The 23,346-nt window shown below is 43.5% G+C and overlaps 1 protein-coding gene and 1 long non-coding RNA gene across 5 annotated transcripts in view; one reads left to right on the top strand and one right to left on the bottom strand.

Moving 5' to 3' along the window:
• Positions 1-9,880, top strand: part of LOC310706640 — a 33,410-nt gene extending 23,530 nt beyond the window's left edge. The window contains exon 5 of the long non-coding RNA XR_014525986.1: positions 9,043-9,880. This is a non-coding gene — a long non-coding RNA (uncharacterized lncRNA). The remainder of the gene's footprint in view (positions 1-9,042) is intronic.
• Positions 1-23,346, bottom strand: part of LOC310706525 (heparan-alpha-glucosaminide N-acetyltransferase-like) — a 167,584-nt gene that overhangs the window by 15,138 nt on the left and 129,100 nt on the right. For 3 of the 4 annotated variants that reach the window (XM_083502652.1, XM_083502654.1, XM_083502653.1), the window contains one exon: positions 5,195-5,272. In XM_083502652.1, coding sequence (XP_083358778.1) covers positions 5,195-5,272 — 78 coding nt within the window. Of the gene's footprint in view, positions 1-353; positions 1,189-5,194; positions 5,273-23,346 lie in introns of those variants that run through there. The other variant, XM_083502655.1, reaches the window with a different exon arrangement.

Below are 23,346 nucleotides of genomic sequence, written 5' to 3'. Positions count from 1 at the left end.
TGATCTGCAAGCCCTAGGCTCTGTGGTGTAGACCACAGCGCCACCCATATACCTGCTAAATGGATGACATTTGTTTAATTGATAGTCCACTCTTCCTCTGAAGAGCTTGGAGCAGATTACAGCCGATTCCCAAGTTTTCTCCCATCAAAGCAGTTTACAGAGCCAGGCCTGATTAGCTTAAGGCGGCCTATCAGCCTTCAGACCATTCACCGGGTCAAGTTCTGGTAGCCCAGGAGCAGTAATAAGCAATTCAAATCACATAACAACTACCATATGTGAAATATTCAACCCACTACTCCAAATAATTGAAATATTTTTGGTGAACAATGGGAAAAAAACCAGAATCCAAAAGGTATAGAAGGAGAAACTGTTTTACTTCTTGATCAGCTTTTCCAGCATGTCTGATCCAAGTGCGTTTCAGCACACTTGTTAGCTCATTTGCTGTCACTATTAATCAGGCATTTGCCTTTTATGTTGAGGCAAACAAGACTGCATTGAGAACTATGCTAACTGATTAATTTTTTTGTAAATGAACATTCCATTGATTTCCTTAATTTGATGCATCAATCATCCAAGTCCTCATTCAAGTAAGTGACCAGGGAGGTACTCTTCCCACCTCGGAGTCAAGATTGGGGATCTTTGAGATTGGCATAATCAGTCTTGACAGACTTGAACCATCATCCTGTTCAGATGAACTGCAAGATCTGCCATTCAAAAAAGTGGGGAGTGGCAAAGATCTTTATCACTGTGCTTTGGAAAAATGGAGAAATGCTTGCTGAATGGGCAGGATGTAATCGAAGGACAATTGCTGGTGGTTCTATCTCAGTCTTCACTACATGGTGAATGTGGCTTATTAGGATTTTCAGAGATATTTAAGGTCAAGTCACAAAACTATCAGTCCAGGGAAGCCTGAAGGGAATCAAATCTGTGTTATAGATGGCAACATGCTGAAGCAGTCATTTGATATAAACTTGTTGCATCTGAGCATGGAAACACAATTAGTGCCGCACGGTTTTCAACAGCAGTCAACCAGATGTCTTTGGCAGCTCATACAGAGGGCATGAAGCAATGTTCTTCTCTGCATCAGTGAGTAGAAGGTGACTAGCTGTTGGAGGCATTCAAGGTCCTTTAAGTCCATATTTGATAGCGCAGGTCTCTGGGAAATCATGTTGCAGCATTCTGCACCAACTGCAGATTCCAGAACAAGTGTGAGTGAAGTTCCACATAGAGTGCATTGTACTGCAGTAATCCAAACTTGAATTAACCAATGCATGATCTACAGCAGCCAAACAAATGGTCATGGTTGTTGTAACCATTGCCGTTGGTAAAAGGTGCTTCTAGTCACAGAAGCTACCTGGGCTTCCAGTGACAAAGATGGATTCAGAAGCACCTCCATGCTGCAAATTTGTTCCTTCAGAAAGGGTGCAACCCCATCCAGGGTAGGCAGGTGACCCATTTCTTGGACATGGGAACCAATTTTGTGAATGGTTTTATTAACAGAAAGATTTAAGTGTTGTGTGTTCATTATAGTAATCCAAGGCTAGATTACTGCAATGTGCTCTGTGTGGATCTGCCCTTGAACTTGGTTTGGGAGCACCAGCTGGTGCAGAATGCAGCAGTCAGACTGCTGGTGGTGGTAAAGGGGCTTCTGGCTGAGAACATGTGACTCCATTGTTACAAACATCTGCACTGGTGGCCTAACTACTACTGAGCCAGGTTCAAAGTGCCTGTATTAATTTACAAAGCCCTGAACAACTTAGTTCCAGCATACCACTGGGACCACCTGATCCCAGCAGGAGCATTGTTGGCAAGGCTCATCTGACAGCAACAAGAATCAGAGCCATTAATGTCATCGGCACAATATGATCTCTGCCAACAGAGATTCAGCACATCTTTGGTTTCAACTTGCCTGCTAACCACCACCACCCCACCAGACTTATGCAGACAATTAAGAATACGTTTTCCCATAATAGTTGATTTCTGATTTTAACATTTCAATATGGGTTGTATTGCATAATGTTACATATAATTGTTACAAACCACTCAGATTTTTTTTACAATGAAAAGTGGTATATAAATATTTTTTATAAATAAATAAATGTTTGCAGCTTTAAAATGCAAGGGAGAAGACTGAACTCCAAATGAGTTTTAGCTGAAATAAGCTGACAACGGAAAATTACCCAAATTATTAAGAGCTGACATCTATGGTATTGTTTTACTATCACAGATGTTCAGGAAGAATTGAGAAATTGTCCAGTAAATGCAAAGCCTAGCAGGAAATTTGGTGCACGAAGGGGATGATTCAAAGCTGTGGTTTTTGGACAGGACATGGAAAATTTTATTTTGAGTTACCAGATGGAGGTAGGGGGGTTAACAGGCACAGAAAGGCATGAAAACAGGAGATGCTAGCTAGTTTCAGAGCATCAGACTCCAGGAGGCATTCATGAAAGGAGGGCTTACATAACTTCATAAATAGGAATTATCCAGTCATGAAGTTTTAAAGCTTGGCATCATAGAGGCTGGGTCTAAATCAGTTTTGAAAGTGTGAAAGACATGCCTTCAGTTCAGGAAGGTGTCTTCTCTTCTGACTGAAGAGTCCTACCCACAGACATGAAATATACAGTATATTGTTCTGAGTGTTTTGTCACTTTTTCTTGCTAAATAATGAAATGTCTTAATCTGCACTTGTGTTCCAGTTGATATATCTGCTATTCCTCACACCTACGGACTGGGGAAGTTGCTGGTTGTTTGGGAGATGTAGCCCATTGGCAGCTCTTGAATTATCAGTAACTTTAACCCCTAACACTTGGATGGATATCATCAGATGACTTTACCATGACCGTTTAGATTAGGTAAAAATCTAAGTGAAAGCAAACACACACACACACACAGTTCCTAAAACATCATTCATTCTTAAAAACATAGTGTCAAAAGTGGATCACTAGCTTGTTGCAAGAGGTATTGGCTGTCGCAGAGACTTTCCTGTGTTTCACGGTCAATGATGTTAAACATTTGGCATGTCTACAGCTCCTGAGAGGAGCACATAGAAACCTGTCTGCATCTTGGCAAACCATGCCTTTGGACCTGAAGCAGGCCTCAAAAATTATGTGCATAAGTTAGAAGGTGAATGGAAGGGAAAGGACATGAAGGAGAGATTTTCAGCATTCTAGCTAAGTGCTTTAATGAAATATGGTGAGAACTGATATAATTTTTTTTTTAATAAAATGTTGCAATGGGCCCCAAGCCAGGCGAAAACAAAAATAGAAAGGGAAGGAACAGGAGGAGTACTGTGTGTTCTCTACCCTTCCTGGGTGAATACCTGAGTCTGGCCTTTGAATTCAGACAACAGAGTTTTCCTTTCCCCAATAAAGTGACTTAATACATTAACTCATAAAACTGTTATATGGAAAAGGACAATATTCTTATGAGTTTGGGAGTGCCAGACCCCTTTAAATTCCTGGATCCCGTAAGTGTTAGAATTTAATCAAGTCTTGGTAGGTTAAACTGGGTGCAAGACACATAATTTCTGAACCCAGCAAATGTTAAAAGCTAATCAAACCAGATCCCAGGATGGACCGCTAGCTTCCTATATCCAGGATGGACCGCTAGCTTCCTATGTTCAGGTGATCACATTAAGAGATCACATTAATAATGGGCCATTAAGAGAATAAAAGAAAGGTGATGGGGCACTGTGAAAGCAAAGGAGAGGGAGCTCTGTGCCAGACAGCAAATGGGTAGGGCCCCCTCCCTCAACCCATGGATAGTGAGTTCAGAGCTGAAAGTGTGTGTGAGGAAAAAAGCAGCAAGCTGGAGAAAGGGTCAGAGAACAATATTGGAGGTCTGTTTGAATCCAAGGCTGTGACTATGGGATAAGACCCTTTGGGGGCGTTAATGCTGTGAACCCCTCCATCATGTGTCCAACTGACATGTGACCGTACATGCGCACATCATGGCAATCCGACTATGGCCGGAAAAGGGGCAAAATGTAGTGTAGCAGTCTTCCGTGAACTTTGCAATCGCATGTGTTGACCCAGAATACAACACCCACACACACTGGGGGTTGCCTGGATATGTAAATAAACCCTATATCATAAAGACACCACAGTCTCCACTGTGCCTCATTCCCAAAAGGAAACACAAACCAGTTTTCTGACAGGGTTCCATGTGCACAGCTACAGAGGCTGGTGGGAATCCAGGCAACCCACCCACTTGTTTCCAGGGTTCCTCTGCTGAATGTGGCTCTTTGCTGAATCAAGGCATCTTTTCTTGAAATCATGAAATCCTGAATCAAATCATGAATTCATGAAATCCTGAATTAAATCCTGAATTCATGAATTAAATCATGAAATCATGAATTCGTGAAAAATAATGAACCAAATCATAAATTCATGAAATCGTGAATTAAATCATGGAATAATGAAATCATGAAATTATGAAATCATTAAATCTTGAAATCATTTTTAAGGTGGTGAACAGGGGTGGTCCTAGAAATGGCTAACATCATGTCAATAAGCCCTCTTCACTCACTGGAAGCTACAGGGACATTAACAGCCCTGTGTCTTCTTTTCGGACTATGCTTGATATTCAGTAATTAATATTGATTCCATTAAAGCCAGCTAGCAGAATGATGATAAATAGGCTAATGGTAACTATTCAATCTCCAATGATGTGGGGGGAAATGGGAACTGAACTTTGAATTTTGAGGGGATTTTTTAAAAAATCCTGTCCGCTTGCACACCACTGCCCCTGCCAGAGAAGCAAGGAGAAGCACCTGGGGCTTCTGGTTTCTGGAGAGATGTAACAAGCGTCTTGCAAGACCTTGCCAGAAGTTGAAGTTGTGTGAACCCAGTAAGCAAGGCTTTGGCGTGAGGCATGAGGTATGAGGCACCTACCCATTTTGCCTCGGGTGGCAAAACAGGATGGACCGCCCCGACCCCACCAAGAAAGAGGGAAGATCTGAACAAGGGTTATACCAGATTACTTCCAGTTTAGATACCTTATAGCAGAAGTAGATGTTTTGAAGAGCAGTTGGAGATAACAAGATGGCATGCTGCAATACTTTGGGGCCCTGGACCATTTCCCTTCTTGTTAGATTATCTGCATTTTGTGAGCAACTACTGTAATTAAAAATAACAAGGGCCTGGCAGCACCGCTAATGCTATTATCTTTAAAACATCAGGCTTCAACGACTCACCAGCAAAACAGCCCAGATGAGAAATCTCTTTAAAATGCTCAGTGGTTGCTGACGGTACATTAGGATAATCTTCCCCGCCTGCAAATCAGAAAAACATAATGAAAATACAAACAAAAAAATCAGGGAAGCAGTGATTATTTTCAGTAAGCTAATATGGTTTATTTTTCACCTTGTACTCAAAGAGGCAAGCTAACTCGCTAAAGTGGTGGCAAAGGGCAGCTTGAACACATACATTTTGCCACAGGCAGAAGCTGGCAGAGAGGAATGTAACTTGAACAAAGGCAGGGAAGTCTTCTAGATCAGACCGTCAGTTTTCTGTGCCTGAGACATGGCTCTCTGATGCTCCCACATTTTCCCCCAACCATCCCCCATCAATTACTGAGAGAAGAAACAGCATTCATAAATTATCAGAGGGAAGAGAAAATCACAATGAAATCCTCAAGACAGAGAGCAGGATTTTTCTTACGCTTGCCTTCCTTTTGAGGTAGGTCAAGATGTTTTGTGATTGTGCCTTCATTTCATTCTATAAATACTCACTGTGCTGTCTGGCATGGGAAGGCATCATGATCTAACTCTTCCTATGGGGCCTTTTCAAAGCAAGAAGGTGTGGAGAGTTGGGAGGGGGTGCAGTGTACTGGAGAGACATTCATGACATGAAAACCACACAGACCTGCCTCAGCCACCTCACAATGATAAGTTAAGTTAAAACTTGCACCCACCAGAATTATGAATAAATTCTAAAGCACCCTGAGAGTGAGAGAGAAGAATCATAGACTTGAGGAATTGTAGAGTTGGAAGGGGCCACAAGAGTCTTCCAGTCCAACGCCCTGCAATGCAGAAATCTTTTGCCCAACGTGGGACTTGAACCCACTACCCTGAGATTAAGAGTCTCATGCTGTACCGACTGATCTGTCCCATACACAGAAGTCCTCTTATTCTTATTCTTTCATTTATATATTGCTTTATATTTTAAAGAAAAAAATCTCAAATCTCTGTACAACACAGAATAAAACTTACAAGGAATTGGGAGGGCAAGTTTCAGCACAGCACTAATGCTGACCCACTTCAGCTTTCAGCCCAGAGTTGGTGTGTTGGCCTGGGATTTGGACTCGGAAGCTGAACCTGAGGAATCCCAGCCTGCACAGGAGTCCCCGCCTCCAGAACCAGCTGAGCCAGAGCTGGGGATTGAGCCTGAAGGGTCCTCACCTGTGCTGAATCCTCAGGTGCAGGCACCAGTTGAGTCTGCTCTGGCTCCGGAGGTGATGGAACTCCGGACCCATTGCCTGCAGGTGCTCCACTCTCAGCCCCGTCAGGGGAAGCTGAGGTTGCCTCTGGGTCCGGTAACACTTCTGCCTCTCCTGAGCTGCAGAGGCTCAGGACAGAGAGGCAGAGGGAACTAAGTTCCTGCAGGAGGAGTGCTCGCCTCCAGGCCAGGAGAGGCAGGTCACCTGTGGACCGGGGCTGCCCTATGCCTCAGGGCAGATAAAAGCCAGCCAGCCCCAGTCCCAGGTTGTGGGAGCAACATTGTTGGTAGCCTGTTCCTGCCTGCACCGTGTCCTACTCTTCTGCCAGAGTTCCTGACCTCACCTGACTCCCTGCCTTGGACCCCGCTTCAGCTTTGATGGACAGCCTCCATACCACTCCATACCATACTGGTAGAAGAGTAGGACATGGTACAGGCAGGAACAGGACTCAGACCTCGCCGCACGGTTAACCCTCGCGACCAGCACAGTTGGAATGGGTAAAGTGGAGGATCAGGATCGAGAAGGGAAGCAGAACTGACAGAGGAATGAAAGGGGGAATGAGGAACGGAGAGAAACCGACTGGGTGTGGGCTTGATGAAAATGATAGCATGTCTCTGGCAGTAAAAGGTAATGGTGAAGGGACCCCTGACCATTAGGTCCAGTCGTGTCTGACTCTGGGGTTGTGGTGCTCATCTCACTTTATTGGCCGAGGGAGCCGGCATACAGCTTCCGGGTCATGTGGCGAACCAGAGTAGCGCACGAAAACGCTGTTTACCTTCCCACCAGAGCGGTACCTATTTATCTACTTGCACTTTGACATGTTTTCAAACTGCTAGGTTGGCAGGAGCAGGGACCGAGCAACGGGAGCCACCCCATCACGGGGATTCGAACCGCCAGCCTTCTGATTGGCAAGTCCTAGGTTCTGATACCCACAGCGCCACCCTACGTCTCTGGCAGTAGCCATTACTAAACATAAACTCAGCCCGGCACTGCTCCCTGCAAACTTCTTCAGAAGAGCTGCTGAACATGGCTACTGCATATTAGTCAGGCTACAAGTTATGATGGCTACATGCTTGTTCCAAGATGGCCTACCAGCTGCTGGGGCGCAACAGTGAGAGGCTATTGCAGTTATGTCCTGCTTGTGGCATTCTGTGGGCATCTGATTCCCTGGTTTAGGAAACAAGTGTGGTGGACTATGGAACTTTAGTCTGATCCAGCCGGGCTCTTCTTAAGGCTAAGTCAGGAATATTCACAATTCATATAATGCCTGCACTGCACCAGTTCTACCCTGGCTGCTGTCTCTTCCCTAGACCGTTAAACGCTTCCTCATGAGACCTGGGGAGGGAGCTCCAAACTCTGAAAGAGATGGTATTCAAATGTCAGGGAGTTTTTTTTTGTGGGGGGACAAACAACACCACCAGGGTGGGCATTTTAAGACAAAGTTAGGAAGCACATAGGTTGCCTTTGGCAACAAACAACACTTTAGCAACAAATAAAGAAGAAGGTGTATACCCCCCACGACTACGCAAATAATGCACATTGCAAAACAATTTATGTATCTATCTATGTATAAAGTGTGCATGCATTTAAAAAGTTAACTGTAGAGAACTAAGAAGAGCAGCTTTCCTGGCTAGAGTCCAATAGGTGTTGAATAGGTGGAGGAAGGAAATTTGCTTGATAGTCCATTTTCACAGATTCCTCCAATGTCCCCATGGCTCTCTCCTTGTCCAGACATATGTTTATTCTAAAGTGCAAATGCAGCAGGAATCTAAAAACTCTTGAACTTCTTCTCACTATAACCTCTTCCCAGGATCCTATTCCTGAATCAGGCAGTGTCTCCATCCATATGTCAAAATTGCACTGTCATCACCTAAGATTATGAGCGATTTTGTGATTCAGGGCTAAGTTGTGTGGTGAGAAGTCTGTTTGCAGAGGAAGATTATTTGTTTTAAGTGAAATCAAATTCTCAGGCAGAAAGAGTCTGTGGCATTTTTCCATAACGCATCTTGAGTAGGGAGCCATTCAGGAGGATAAGCAGAAATCTTTGCCAGCCCTGCTAAAAGTTTCCAACTGGGACCATTAGAACCAATAATACCTTAAGCCAATGTAGGCATCAATATCCATTATTTGTGAAGGAAACTTGTTTCTTTCTAGTAATTAATGGTATGAACATCCTGATCCTGCAAAAGTAGTGATGAATGGAATATTTACCTCCCTGTAAGGCCAGACATGCAGAATGCCGCCATGTTCCAAAGGTAGGAAAAACACTTGCAAGATTCCATAAATGAATGGAGGTAATAGGGACCTCTTTTAGTGTGGAGTCTTATTTTGCAAATTTCAATTCATCAATGTGCCACTAAAACACACACTGAGGATACGTTTTTTTATACACTTGCATGTTCCTACATTTAGAGCTGGTTTGTGTATGGATGTCAATTTTAATGTATGTAATATTATTTATTTATTCAGATATTTTTATAACATATTCCAGAGCCAAACCAGCAGCTTTTCAAAGCAGTTCATAACATAAAACCATTATAAACCAGGTCAAAAATCAACTATGAATCTCATAATAATAAACATATGAAAACAATCTCTTTCCAGATAGCAGCAGTGCTTAAAATCACATCACTAAGAAGCAGTGGAGTGAAGCTGAGTGGAGTGAATGAAGTTCACTGAACTAGTTCAAAAAATGCTGAACAGCACCCGAAAGTCATTCCCATAACTACAGGACAAACTAAAGGTGAATTAAGTTGATTTTGGGGTAGAACTCTTGTTCATCTTCACACTCAGTTTCTGCTCTCCAGCCAGAAGCTTGGACTCTTAAGATGGTATCCAACTAGCACATCCTGTCAGCACAAGGATTTATGCTTGAGCAATGGAATTGTCCTACTCTCCTGTCATGGACTGGCTGGATGCAGAGCACTGCTATGAGGTACCAGCTGGGGAACCCCCGAGAGAAGAAGGTTCAGAGCCAAGGGATGGGTGGCAGGATGACTATGAGTGGTCAGAGGGAGAAGAGGGAGCAAACTGGGAAGAAGAGGCGTTGGAAGCTGAAGAGGTAACAGGGCTTAATGAGCAGGAAGAGTCTGTGACAGACAGCAGTCCAGAATCAGTGACTGGAGAGGAGGAAGGGGCAAGAGGCAGAGATGAGTCAGGCTGCTGAAGAAGCCAGGGGGTCTCCCCCTCCTGCTGCAACCAGCTTCCCTCCCTCCTGGTCTTCCAGAAGAGGTATGAGGAGGGCAGAGAAAAGACAGGCAAGGCAACAAAGTTTCAGATTGCTTGGGAAGAACCTGGGGGAGGAGGAAACTTAAGGAAAAGGTGGGTACTTTCAGTCCTCACAACTGCCTCATAGGGGCAAGATCTACCGGGAAGCATTGTTGAACTCACTAGGCCTGGCTTTATGAGCTGTCGTGTTTCTTTGATTAAAGAGTTAACTTCACTAATCCTGTGTGAGTTATTGCTGACCTGCTCCTGACACCTGCGTGTGACATCTCTTCCCTGCCCCCCCCACCATGTGCACTCTGTGTACCCCCAAATCTTCTCCGGAGGGTTGAGGAATCAGAACAGATTTAAGGGAGATGCAGAGGAGGAGAGGGGGCAGAGTTCTATGTACAAAGAGGCCATTGCAGCGTGACAAGGGAAATATCCTCATTGGACTTTGATGTCACAAGCACTATCCAATAGGAGCTCACAACACTTGGAATAGACAACATTCAGAATTGCTATGGGAGCAGTAGAAGGTGCAGGACAGAGATTGCATTGTCTTAAACTAAGGAAAAGATGAGGCCTGTGTGGTTTTGAGTCTCTGAACCTCCTATCAAATCTCATTAAAACCAATGGCACTCCATAATCAGGCTTAAACATTTCATCCATAATTTTTACTTAACTTGTTAATGTACCATTACTAGAAACTGACAGATTTCTTCATGCTGAAATGTGCTCTTTGAGGCTCTGGAGCAAAATACTTGCAAGAGCCTTTAATGAGAAAAAGAATAGTATTGATTGCCAGGGTCCCATCAATCCAATATTTTAAGAAATAAGAAAAAGAGAGTCCTTTATTCAATATCTGGTCTTCTTTCGCACAAGCTAATATCATGCCTTGGTATTTGCGAGTAGCGTTCAGTCTGAAAGAAAATGTGGCTGTCACAGTGATTAATAACTGAACGCATGCCACGAAGGCTAACTTCTTTGTGCTCCCTTCCATTTTTAAAAATACTGTTTTTCAAGTGCAGAGGGGGACTCTGCGGAGAACCAACTCAGAATTAAATGTCAGGGGTTGTAAATATAGTTCCAGAAAATTCAGGTTGTAAAGAATTCAGTTCTGCGAGAAACATTTGGTTGTATTCTTCAAAAAGGAAGGCCAAAACACTCTTCGAAAAGGAAGGGGTCAGAACAAAGCCTTGGCCCAAGCCCAGCTTATCATTCCGAGTTTAAATCTCACCCTAGCTATGAACTCAGTAAGTAGTCTTAAGCAAGCCACTGCCTGTCAGGTCCGGCTCCTGCTTTAACCTGGAGAGAATAACTAGATCTAGCCTCAGTATCCAGAGAAGGTCCACTATTTCACTCACGCCTGCCCTTGAGGGATGCTGAGGCTCGGAGCTTACCTAACTTCAGGCAGAATGGCATTCTATCACTGCCAGGCCACTTCTACAGAAGCCCTGTTCTGTGTGCCCACCAGCCTAATTGTGTTTGTTGGTGGGCACCTGGGCAGGTTTGATGGGGGTGCAGGTGATTTATCATTATCACTGGGGCCAGAATTACACCTGCAACCAGTGCAACTGGTACAGTATAGATGTAATGTACTCCAACTGCCTGATCCCCAACATGGTGGTGCAAGTGCCATCTGTGGCAGCGGCAGCAGTGTTGTAGCATTTCTTGCCTACACAATGGGAAAAGGAGGACAGAAGGAGAAGAAAGGGCAGAGCAATAGGCAGCTACATGGAGAAGGAAAACTTAGCTGAAACAGAAACATGCTGAAACAGAAACTGAAGAAAGCAAGAAATGAGGAAGAATAAAGAACCAGTTCCATTTTCAGTTCTATGGCAAATAATCCCAAATTCCTACCACCTATTAATTTCTAGGGTTTAGTGGGGTCCTCCAACAAATCTATGAGAAATATTGTGTGTTATAGGGTAATTGAGGTAATGCTATTAGCATTCCTAAGGGAAAGTCAAGCAGGGATGGAGGGGGGGGGGAGAGAGAGAGAGTGGAATTCTGGTGGAGGGAGAAGATTAGCAGAGGCTTGAAAAGGGAGTTTGAATGTTGGGGGGGGGAGCAGTTGAGAGTCGGCTGAGAGCGGTGGGTTCTGGAGGGGGGCACTTAGTGGGGGACCTGAAGCTGGGTTGGGCAGCTCTTCAGTGTGGGATCAGTAATCCAGTGGCCATTGCCCTCGTTTGATGGTGACCGAAAAGGAATGGAGATGCAGAGAGGAACTGTGTGTCTCCTGTGGAGGCCAGGGCATGTGGCAGCCCCATGACCAGCAAAGAGGGGTTCTGCTAGCTGCCCAGGAAAATAATTCCCTCTGTTTAGGTGGGTCATGGAGCCAGGGCTTGGCTAGCATTGCCAATGCCCAGATGCCTTGCACCACCCCCTCCAAGCAGCTGGAAAGCAGCTTTACAGACCTGGGCTATGCCTGATTATCATCTTCCCAAGCAACTTAAAAATGGAAAGCGTAATGCTGGTGGTCAACAAAAGAGGTTGAAAGACTCTCCTTCTGCTCTTATGCCAGAAGGTTCTTCTCCCATTCTGTGTTTATGCTCAACTTGTAGGGTGTTCTCCCCGCCCCATGCAAATCTTTCCTTCCTCTTCCCTGTTCTTTTTACAAGGGCAGCTCTGGCAGCAGCCACAGCGGTGCATACAGGAGATCATGGAAGAAAGAACGTATCCTTGAAGCATGGCAGAACTCTATGCTATGGGCTGCTTCAAGGGAAGAATCTTTGCACATGTGAATGGGCTCTCACAGACCAAACGCCAGGGACAGAATGTCAACTCAGACGCACATTCAGCTGTCACACACACACCATGGAATTAAAGCAGGGTGCTGGCTGGCTGTGCTGCGGTTAAATCACCCGCGGCCATAACCATACAGAGAACTGATTGGCTGGGGCTGTCCCACAAGGGTAGAACCCCAGGAACAACAATGTGGTGAGAGTGCATTGAAAAGATGTCTCATTCCATCTGTATCATTACTATGTGAAACAGGCTGCATTGCAAAATACAAAAGTATAAGGATTTTTTCTACCAACTTTGAGAGTCTTTTTAAAGAAAAGATTTGTCCTTTGCTCTCCCCAGCTTCAGCAGCACGAGTGAACGTATCAACTCCAGGTCTTTCTAAAGGTTAGCCTTTTCTTTTAAAAACACAGTCTCGGTTGTTTGGCGAGGTTTTGTTGACTGTGAAGAAATCATCAACAGGAAATTGGAGCGGCCATGAGTCACTGTTAATTGGCTTCTTAATACAGTGGTGCTGAGAAACATATTTTAGCCACCTGCCCTTCTAAGAAATTTGAGGCAACACCTGGTAGGTGATGCTCGTACTGACACCAAAAGGACTTCACAGCAATGTGATTACTTGTTCCCAGGGGGAGTACCATTTAGCACTTGGCTGCCGTGCAAAATTGCAGGGCAGAGCAATTAAGAAAGACCCAGAAGTTTTGGGAAACAATAACAACTGAATGGCCAGTTCAAAGTCTGAGGCAGCATCCAGTTCACGCTTTCCTCCACTTCCATCCACACCCGCACACAAAGAGCAGAACATTTGACATGGAGTCCACATGCATAACTTGCCTGTTCTTAGGAACTGTCCATGCCATGCAACTTTACCCCACCTCCTTTTCCAAGTATGGACACATGGAGGAGGAAAATTGCACAAATTTGGCTCAGTGGGTGGGGGTCAAAACCCCCAGAACTGCACAAAGGGAAAGGTGGGTTATTCTGTCTGGCAAGCTGGTATGCTTGCACAGGTGGAACATTTATAATAGTGCAATGTTGAATTCTACCCATCATTTGGGCATGCGCATTAATGCTGCACGTGTAAGCCTGTGCACACATAAGCACAATACTTGCTCCTACAGTAGAGTGTAAGGCATTGATGCATGGTCTGTGCATGTGCCAGCCATGATTTTCCCCATACTGTGGATTATGTTTTGTGCACGCATCCTTTGCATTTCTCTCCCCACCCTCAAGAGATCATAACGTAAGGTTGTAAAACATTGATCAATGATTCTGTGTCCTCCTCAGAATAACGTCGTTACTTTGTAACGTGTCTGATCATTTTTGAAGGAGATGCCATGCATATACTGTAGCTTTGGGGAGATGTCTAATTGGCGAATCGTTTTGTGGATCATTCCTATTCGCTTTCTTATAAATTGGGGAAATGATACTCAGTCTCTAACCAGAGGGCATTTGGCCCGGGTTGTTTATGTTGTTAATGCATAAAGCTGTAGTAACAGAGCTAAGGAACACCTGCAGTGACAGGAAAAAGATGGAAGCCTAAACAAGCGCGCAGCAAGAGCTCAACATCACAGAGATGCTAAGACTTAAATTACTGCTCTAGAGGTGTGCTGCTTCCAAACAAAGTACAGTGAAAGTTTGTCAGTTCTCCACAGCATCTTATTTGTCCTCAAGTTTAGAAACGAATTTATCTCTACACATTTTGTTTCAGACAATCCTGACCTAATTCACAAACTAAGTGAAAGATGCACAACCCATCTACTTATCTAAACATATCCACAGGGGCCTGCAAACTACAGGAGGTCCTATTAGTTCAGTGAAAATTACACATATTACATTTGCTTGGGATTGCAGTCTTGCAGTTCTAAGGTGCAGTTCTTACATATATGTTTGTCACTAGAGTTTTCATATTACTCAGAGTCAATTCAAAACATAATATTTTCCCATGGAGACATGGAGTTCGCATGTTCGACTGAGAAGTCCATTCTATGCTAAGTCACAAGTGATGAACATGCATGTGTGAACTGACCCCATAATGTCCCTTAGGCTGCCCAGAAGTGACTCAGTGGCCACAAAAGCTGGGCAGCTGAAGGTGAACCATTGCTGATCTGATGGCTTTGCTTACTAAATAGTGCCTTTATGCTTGAATTAGAAAATCCAAACAACACCCTCATCAGTACTAACTAACATTCACTGGGAAGTTCTCCTGTACAAGTCAGACTGAAGTGAAGCTATACAAGAAAATAATAATAATAATAATAATAATAATAATAATAATAATAATAATAATTTTATTTATACCCTGCCCATCTGGTTGGCTTTCTCCAGCCACTCTGAGCAGCTCCCAACCAAATATTAAAAACACAATACAGCATAAACAGGGCTGCCTTCAGATGTCTTTTAAAAGTAAGATAGTTGCTTATTGCCTTGACATCTGATGGGAGGGCGTTCCACAGGTCAGGTGCCACTACCAATATGGTTCAAGAAATGGCTAGGAACAGTGTAATGTTGCATAATTAAAATGATAGTCCTCAATCAGCTATTTTAAACCATAAGCACCTGGTGGAGAGCCAAAGGAGGTTAACAATCTCTTTAAATACTTTTACTATGCATCTTAGTAAAATAGTACTATTTTATCATTTATCATTTTACTATAGGTTCATAGAATGGCAGAGGCTATTTATAAACCATTGGAACTGAAGATTTCAAGACAATGTACCGTTGTATGTTTTATTTGATTTGATTGTGGAGAGATATCAAAGGTTGTATTCAGTGAAGTCATCCTTTTTGTCAAGGGCTTCTGCTATGGAAGTTTCCCCACCTCTCCTTTCCTCTGGGCTGCCCAAGTCTGTTCTAGAGGTTCCCTGAAATCTCCAGAGCAGATGGGGGTGGGGCATGTGAAGAGATATGGGGGGAATTTCCATTCTATAACCAGGTTATTCTGTTGGCTACAACCCTAACATGATTATTGGAATTAATATTACAGTGGAATCTCAGTTGTCAAACGTAATCCGTTCTGGAAGAGTGTTCAACTTCCAAAATGTTCATCAAACCAAGACGCAATGGGCGGTCAGCAATTTCAATGGAGAAAATAGAGAAACGTGCCTTGGAAGCCGTTCAACTTCCAAGGTGTGTTCAAAAATGGAAGCATTCACTTCCGGGTTTTTGGCATTTGGATTCTGAATCATTCGGCTTCTGAGACACTCAAAAAACAAGGTTCTGCTATATAAACATTATTTCCAATTACATCCCACTCCAAACCCAACATGATGCAGAGAATGTACACACACACACACACACACAATTTTCCCTCTCCCTCTTTTTTCCTCTTTTCTTTCTTATTATTTTGCCCCCTTTCTGGCTCCTTCTCTTCTATCTTTCTAAATAAATACGATTTCCTTGTTTTCTACTTTGTATTGTAATTGATTGTCTGTCACGGCTACACTTGTTTAGCATTGTAAACATATGACACACTTTTCTAAATAAATAATGTTTCCAATGCATACTAACATATTCTTAAAACTAAAGTGGCATCTGCAAATAGGGGTGAAAATGAGAACATCGATGCATTCTTGCCTGAACGAAAGAAAAGTAACTAAAGCCATGTGGGAATGTATCATAAAATGTGTCTGACTCCTGAATTAAGTTTGCTAAGTCCTAAGCATATTCACTTCTTGTCACCCTTTACCACTAAAAACTTCAGCAAGAGAGCACAGATTTATGGGAAAGTAACCCTTTGAGATTCAGTATCTAACTTCCATTTCTAAGTAATCATTCCCATTTGTGGCTTTGTCAGAATTCATCTCTCTGTCAAATCTGAAATCAAACTCATGAGAACAGATGCCTTTGTAAGAGTTCCAATATTTCTTTCTTCTGCTTGAGTCACCCTAGTGACATGTCATCACTTCTGCTTCTCAGTCTAATAAATGGATGGCTGCTACAGAAGAAAACCTACAGGGCAATAAGTACCGGCAAGGATGGCTTCCAACTTTGTGGTGCCCTGGTTTGGAGGATGCTGCCCAATTCTTGCCCATAATTTTGTTGACCGGGAGAAAGGAGAATAATAATATGGCAGTTTTTCTAACTGGGCTGCTAGGTACGCACCGCAAAACTACAAAGGTTGATATTCAGGGTAAGGCTATACAAGAAATTCGATATGCATTTAAAGTCAAATCTATCAAATTTGAACTTTCTGCAACAATATGCAAACCAAAACACAACCTTTATTAAAAATCCACATCCGAATTCTGTGATACAGTTCTCCACCCAACCAATGCGTACAAAAATGCATGTATTAGTGGAAAGTGTGCATTGAAAAGGAAGATGATAGTGAAAACAACATTAAAATGTGTTTATATTTGGAAAACTGCTTGCAGAAATATGTACTTTGGTCAAAAGTGCACATAAAAATTCATTAGGAGAAATCCAGACAAAATTTCACGAGTTGCTTTTTTTAAAAGTGAATTGCTGCAAATTGGGAGAGCTGAATTAAAGATTGGGAAAATAAGAAACTAAAAGAACCGAAATTGACAAACCTGTGTCTGAGTGGCACCACTGCAGACTGCAGGTGATTGGGCTCACTTGATTTTGTGTTCCTTCATACAATAAAAATCTTGTACAGTACATAGAAAATAAGCACACCGTGGTGAAAGGCTAGCTTCTCCATTACATGCATTCAGTCACATAAGTCCTCCTCTGCAGTCTAAAGTTATTCAGAACTCACAATGCTGGAATTCAACAATTCTGATTCTAGCTCTTCTGAGTAGCATTACACAATTTTTATGTATCAGGTACATCCAACTCCCAAGAGGCTGTGATCTACTCACAGTATAAAAAGACCAGCTGTGATCTATTGGGGGGGGGGGATTGCCCAAAGTTGGAACACAAAGCTAATGGACCTAAGACACCACCCCAATCGACCGGTGGATCATGATCGACCTGTTGGACATGCCTGTTATATATAAATTGTTGTCCAAACTCATAAAATGCCTTAATTATTTTTTTAAAGACCAACACAATAATCTCCTAGGGCGCCTTAAAATACAAGTGGAGAACCTCAAGAAATCCCAATTGAATTTGCATGGTTTGTTATTATTAAGTAAATAGCTTATATTGCATCGTGGATTTTTATACCTGTCATTGTTAGGATAAATCCAGATGGAGGAAAATTAGAAACAAATGTAAAATATGGGTCATAAGTATTCAACTGAGACATAACTCAGCGTAAACATCCGAGAGGTTAAAAACGGGGGAGCAGAAAACACAATTTCTGATGGAAAAAGCAGAATGCTTTGAACACATAAATGCAGAATTAATATTTCATGTTATTTATACAATTAAATACATAAATAAGCCCAACCAACATGGAATGGGAAATAATTCCTTCCAACCAAGCTCTACATCATGTTCCTCACATTTTTTCAAACATTAATTTTTAAAATTAGTATTCTCATGGTGGAAGTAAAGTGGTCCAAGCAATCTGATAGGCAGAGGAAGAATATCTTCACTGTCCAAGTACTGCTCCCAAATATTCTATCTTGGGACAACACATTCCTCTTTCTGCATTTTTTAAATCCTGAATTGCAGTCTGACACTATCCATATTTGGGGGACCGCCAGACACCCCTCCCTCGGCATATAAACCTAATTTGGAAATGACTTTCCTTAATTGCCCCTGAAGCAGAAATTGATCCTTGGGAGCAATACAGAAAATGGCTTAGTTCTCACTGTGCGGCGAAACCCGTGCCTGCTTCAAACAGCCACTGGGCGCTCTCTCTCTCTCTCTCTCTCTTTCTCTCTCTCTCACACACACACACACACACAAAATTTCTTGTAGACAGAAAACTAGGATGTCAGGGTATAGAACTGAAGCCTAGCCTTCTCGCTGGCATGCTAATTTTCTGTCTACACGAAAATTGTTTGTGGAGGAGCATTCTGTCATGTGAATCCCCAGGAAGGGGAAGACTCATGAAGATCTACTCAGGTAGGCAACACTGCTTTCTGATTCAGAACTCCTTGAGATCCCTGTAAACAACCACCTGAACTGCCAAAAGATGCATCTGAAGTTTCCCAAGGGGCCAAAAGTGCAACTGATGAATGCTGTACTTAAATACCATAAACGTTATGAAGAATGTGCACAATGTTAACTTTTGCTTTGCTCTACATGTGCAAGTGTGCCGAGTTAGAAGAAAATAAAAACAAATAAATACATGTAATGCTCTTTGCCAGAGCATAAGCTCTATGAGTTCCTTTCCATTCCCAGCAAGGCCTGGGCCGGCAAGAAGCCTGTGCCAGGATATAACAGCTCAGGTGAACTTAGCCCCTTATAGGAGCAATATCGCCACTATCTTGGCTCTGTCCCAGGTGCTGTTAATCCTGACCACTGTGATCACTTACTTCTTTGCAACCTGCTACCTTGTTTACGAATACCAGCTATTCATTGCTACCATGTGCTACTACTGGGCACCTTTTCATTCCAGGTTGGTCCCCTTGCCTAGCATGCCTCATGGGCTGCACCCCATTGGAACAAGTCAGGTCACTCAATAACTTGCCTATCAGAAATTTGAGTAAGAACAAGAACACGTGGTAATTATGTTCATAAAGGCAATGAATTCTAAAGCAATTTCCAAGGAAGGCTATTGGCTTTGCCAATATTCCTTCCTCATTGCAAAGAATATTCTTAGGACACGACCATGTCCTCTGATTTTCTGAGGACAAGCACGTGAGCATTCAGGCTCACAGCTGTCTGAATGTTCTTTCATAAAATTACATGCCTATCTTTCCGTCAGAGTGCATTTGAAAGGCATTTGAAAGAGGAGTAAAGTTACTTTCAAAGATGCCTGCCAGATTTTTTTCCCCTTCCTCCTGTTTTATCAGATATAGTCCTTCTGTAAAAGGAGTTAGTGGTTGATGTAATTTCCTGCCAATGAGAACTTCGAATGAATACAATTAAAGAGACCACAAGAAGCATAGCTTATCATCTTCACTTCCCAATTCATCAAGGCTTTATCTCAATTTAGGAAATGTATTTGTTTTATTGTTCTGCAAAAGAAAAGAAAAAAGGACTGATGTTGTCAGCCACTGCCTTTCAATAAACATATTTTTTTTAAAAAAATCAAACCAATAATAATAATAATAATAATCTTTGTTTACTATGCACGTGTTTTAAAGATTATAACACATGAAATAAACATAAATACTGTTTTTTAAAGAAACAAACCTGAAAACCTATTGCCTCACAGTCGTTTCAGTCCACTCACATGAAAATTCTCCCTTATGCTTTAAGCGTGAGTCCTGTAGTTATTACATTTCCGATTTCCAGTTATAACAAAATGTCACCACTATGTGGAGGATCCTGCCACCACAAGCGGAGGATCCTGCCACTGATGCAGCCATGAGCGGAGGATCCCACTACAAGTGGAGGATCGCACAACCACTGCTGCAGCGGAAGGTTGCCCCGCCCCCTGTGTGGCGGATCGGCCACCCTTGGGTGCGCTGCATGGCCACCGCTCCGAGCACCCATGCAGCTTACTCCGCCACTGTCCAGCCCAGTATGTTTCTCACTAGTAGAAACCTTTCCCCACAATTTATGACTTGCGGTAGTATTTGTAGAACTGAAAATCATCCTTCAACTAGTTTAGGTATCAGAGGCAAAACTGATTAGATTGACTATTTTGTCCTGAGTGAATGATGTGATCCAGGCCTGGATTTGGACGGCCTTACTGTTTTTATGAAGGCGGATTTCTGCTTATTGAAGAGCACAGCATATGGGACCAAACATTGCCCTGGCTGTAGCTGATGGGAATTTTATTTTACTGTTGGTGGGAAGACAATATTACAGTCATGGCAATTGGCAAAGCTGAAGTGGCAATGAGGCTGTGTTCTGTTAATCAGCAGTTTTCACTCAACAGCTATTCAGAAGTGTGGGAAAATTCTCCTTTCCAAAACTAATTTTCCATATGCATTAATAACAACCCCAATTTTTATGCTTGGGGAGTGTGAGTGAAAGTTTCTGCCTGTTTGTTGTCGAAAAATTATACCACCATCTAAATAATATTGGCAGAACAAATGCCACTTGACTGCAGCTGATGGGGGTATACATTTTTTAAAATAATATTTCCTAGAGGAACAAATTCATCCAACTTCAATTCATTATTCCAGAATTCATTATTTCCTAGTGACATCAGGACAGCCTCTCTGGAAAAGAAATGGATTTGAAGGCTGCAGAATTACCGTATTTTTCGCCCTATAGGACGCACTTTCCCCCTTCAAAAATGAAGGGGAAATGTGTGTGCGTCCTATGGGGCGAATACAGGCTTTCACTGAAGCCTGGAAAGCGAGAGGGGTCGGTGCACACCGACCCCTCTTGCTCTCCAGGTTTCACGAAGCCCTGCGCAACCCTCGGGAGCCCAGCGCGAAGCAGCGCCAGGCTCCGGAGGGTTGCGCAGAGTTGCCTGCACTCTGAAGCCTGGGGCACGCTAAAGAGCGCTCCTGGGCTTCGCGCCGCTCTCCGCAAGCCTGGGGAGACCGGAGCGGCTCCCTAGGCTTGCGAATAGCAGGCTGCTCTGGGGGCTGGGGTCGGGGGAAGCTCGGGCTTCCCCCGCGCCAGCCCCGTGCCTGGGGGGGGTATTTTTTTTCTTTATTCCCCCCCCCAAAAAAAACCTAGGTGCGTCCTATGTGGTGGTGCGTCCTATGGGGCGAAAAATATGGTAGCTAAAAGATGACATGTCATCTCTCTAGAAACAACAAGGTATCAAATTAATACTAGCGTGCTGTAGTGAACAGAAAGTTGCCTTGCATGATCACAATGCTGCTGAAGCCATAAGTACTTCCCTATCAGCCAGTGAGGTTTTTAAAGAAGGTGCACACGGGTGGCACTGTGGCATAAACCACAGAGCTTAGGGCTTGCCGATTGAAAGGTCAGCAATTCGAATCCCCGTGATGGGGTGAGCTCCCGTTGTTTGGTCTCAGCTCCTGCCCACCTAGCAGTTCGAAAGCACATCAAAGTGCAAATAGATAAATAGGTACCACTCTGGCAGGAAGGTAAACGACATTTCTGTGCACTGCTCTGGTTCACCAGAAGTGGTTTTGTCATGCTGGCCACATGACCCAGAAGCTGTCTGTGGACAAACACTGGCTCCCTCGGCCTATAGAGCTAGATGAGCGTGCAACCCCAGAGTCATCCGCGACTGCACCTAATAGTCAAGGGTACCTTTACCTTTACCTTTCTCCTATTCATAGAGGTTGCTTGGGCCCCTGGTTGTCAAAGATGGATCAAGGAGCATCCCCAAGCAACAGACCTGCTCCTTCAGAGGGAGTGAAATTGGCTTATTTCCCAGACATAGGAACCACCACCACAGGGCCTCCATCTTTCCAGGATTCAAGCTCAATTTACTCACCCTCATCCAGCCCACCATGGCACCCAGATTCCAGCCCAGGGCTTGCACAGCCTCACTTGCCTCAAATGTAATGGAGATGGTAAAGGTAAAGGGACCCCTGACCATTAGGTCCAGTCATGACCGACTCTGGGGTTGCGGTGCTCATCTCGCTTTATTGGCCGAGGGAGATGGCATACAGCTTCCGGGTCATGTGGCCAGCATGACTAAGCCGCTTCTGGCGAACCAGAGCAGCACACAGATACGCTGTTTACCTTCCCACTGGAGTGGTACCTATTTATCTACTTGCACTTTGACATGCTTTCGAATGCTGGGTGGGCAGGAGCAGAGACCAAGCAATGGGAGCTCACCCCATCGCGGGGATTCGAACTGCCGACCTTCTGATCGGCAAGTCCTAGGCTCTGTGGTTTAACCCACAGCGCCACCCGCGTCCCGTAATGGAGATGGTACCCAACTCTATATCTCCATTACATCTGAGGCAGGTGAGACTGAGGCAGGTGACCCTGCAAGTGGCAATGGAGATACCATAGAACAGCATCGCCAATACATGAATACTATTGGAACAGAATACTGTTCCATACAAAGCACACATTTTGCCCCTCTAATGCAGAAGGGAAACTGTTAAGAGAACCTTAACGTTACATCTGTGCCTGCCCACAGTCTTCTGCTGGAATAGAGAGCAAATAACTGTGCTGCACTAGTAATGATTATCACCAGGAGGTGGTCTCTGTCATTAACAGTGAGGTTTGCTGCCACAGTAGGTCAGGACAGGATCACCAACTGTGCAGCTGTTTCTTTAGGAATAAGAGGATTTAAGCAGTCAAAGTGAAGCTTATTTTACCTTACTGATTCCAGCAGGAGCTAAAACATTGGAAAGAAGGCATGACGTGTAGGAGAACAAAAATAAAACACCTAAACTGGGATGTTTAATGCACATGTTTTCACCATTAACACTTTACAATGCTTTATAGAAGCCCAGCCAAAGCACAAAAAATATAAGCGTTACTATGGAATACTGCCCAGATAACTTAAATGGCTAAATAAGGGAAATGTCCCACAGAGCCACCCCACAAGCATTGGCTGAGTGAGTGCTATCCATTAGAGAGTTTTCAACACATCTCACCATCTTTATCACTGAATAGGGATTGCAGAAATTTGCTGCACTACAAGATTTGCAAATATCAAGAGCACATTCTTAACAGTTCAGCCATAACAGTCGGAGAACTGAGTGCAGACAGAATAAAAAGGGCCTAATTACCTTCAGAAAGAAGGAGAAATCAGTACAACCACCAAATGGAAAAAGTCTCACCATTATTAGATAAAAAATATTCCTCAGGAGCACTAAATAAGCATTTGCACTGTATCAGTCATGCAGACCTAGAGACATTTATAGGGCGTGTGTTGTACAGAAGTAGGCAGATAAGGAGAAGCACGCAACCAGTTACATGTAAGGTTTCTTTCCTGAACCAGCTCTAATCAGAAAATTGGGGAGAGATCCAATTAGATGTTTGGAAGTGGAGGCTTGGTTACTATCACTCTGCCCGCTCCTTTCCTGAATTAGT

The sequence above is a fragment of the Podarcis liolepis genome, assembly GCF_965112155.1.
Source record: "Podarcis liolepis genome assembly, chromosome: 5".
NCBI classification, from domain to species: Eukaryota; Metazoa; Chordata; class Lepidosauria; order Squamata; family Lacertidae; genus Podarcis; species Podarcis liolepis.
The sequence above is the reverse complement of the archived record's forward strand: the minus strand, read 5'-3'. Positions and strand labels throughout refer to the sequence as shown.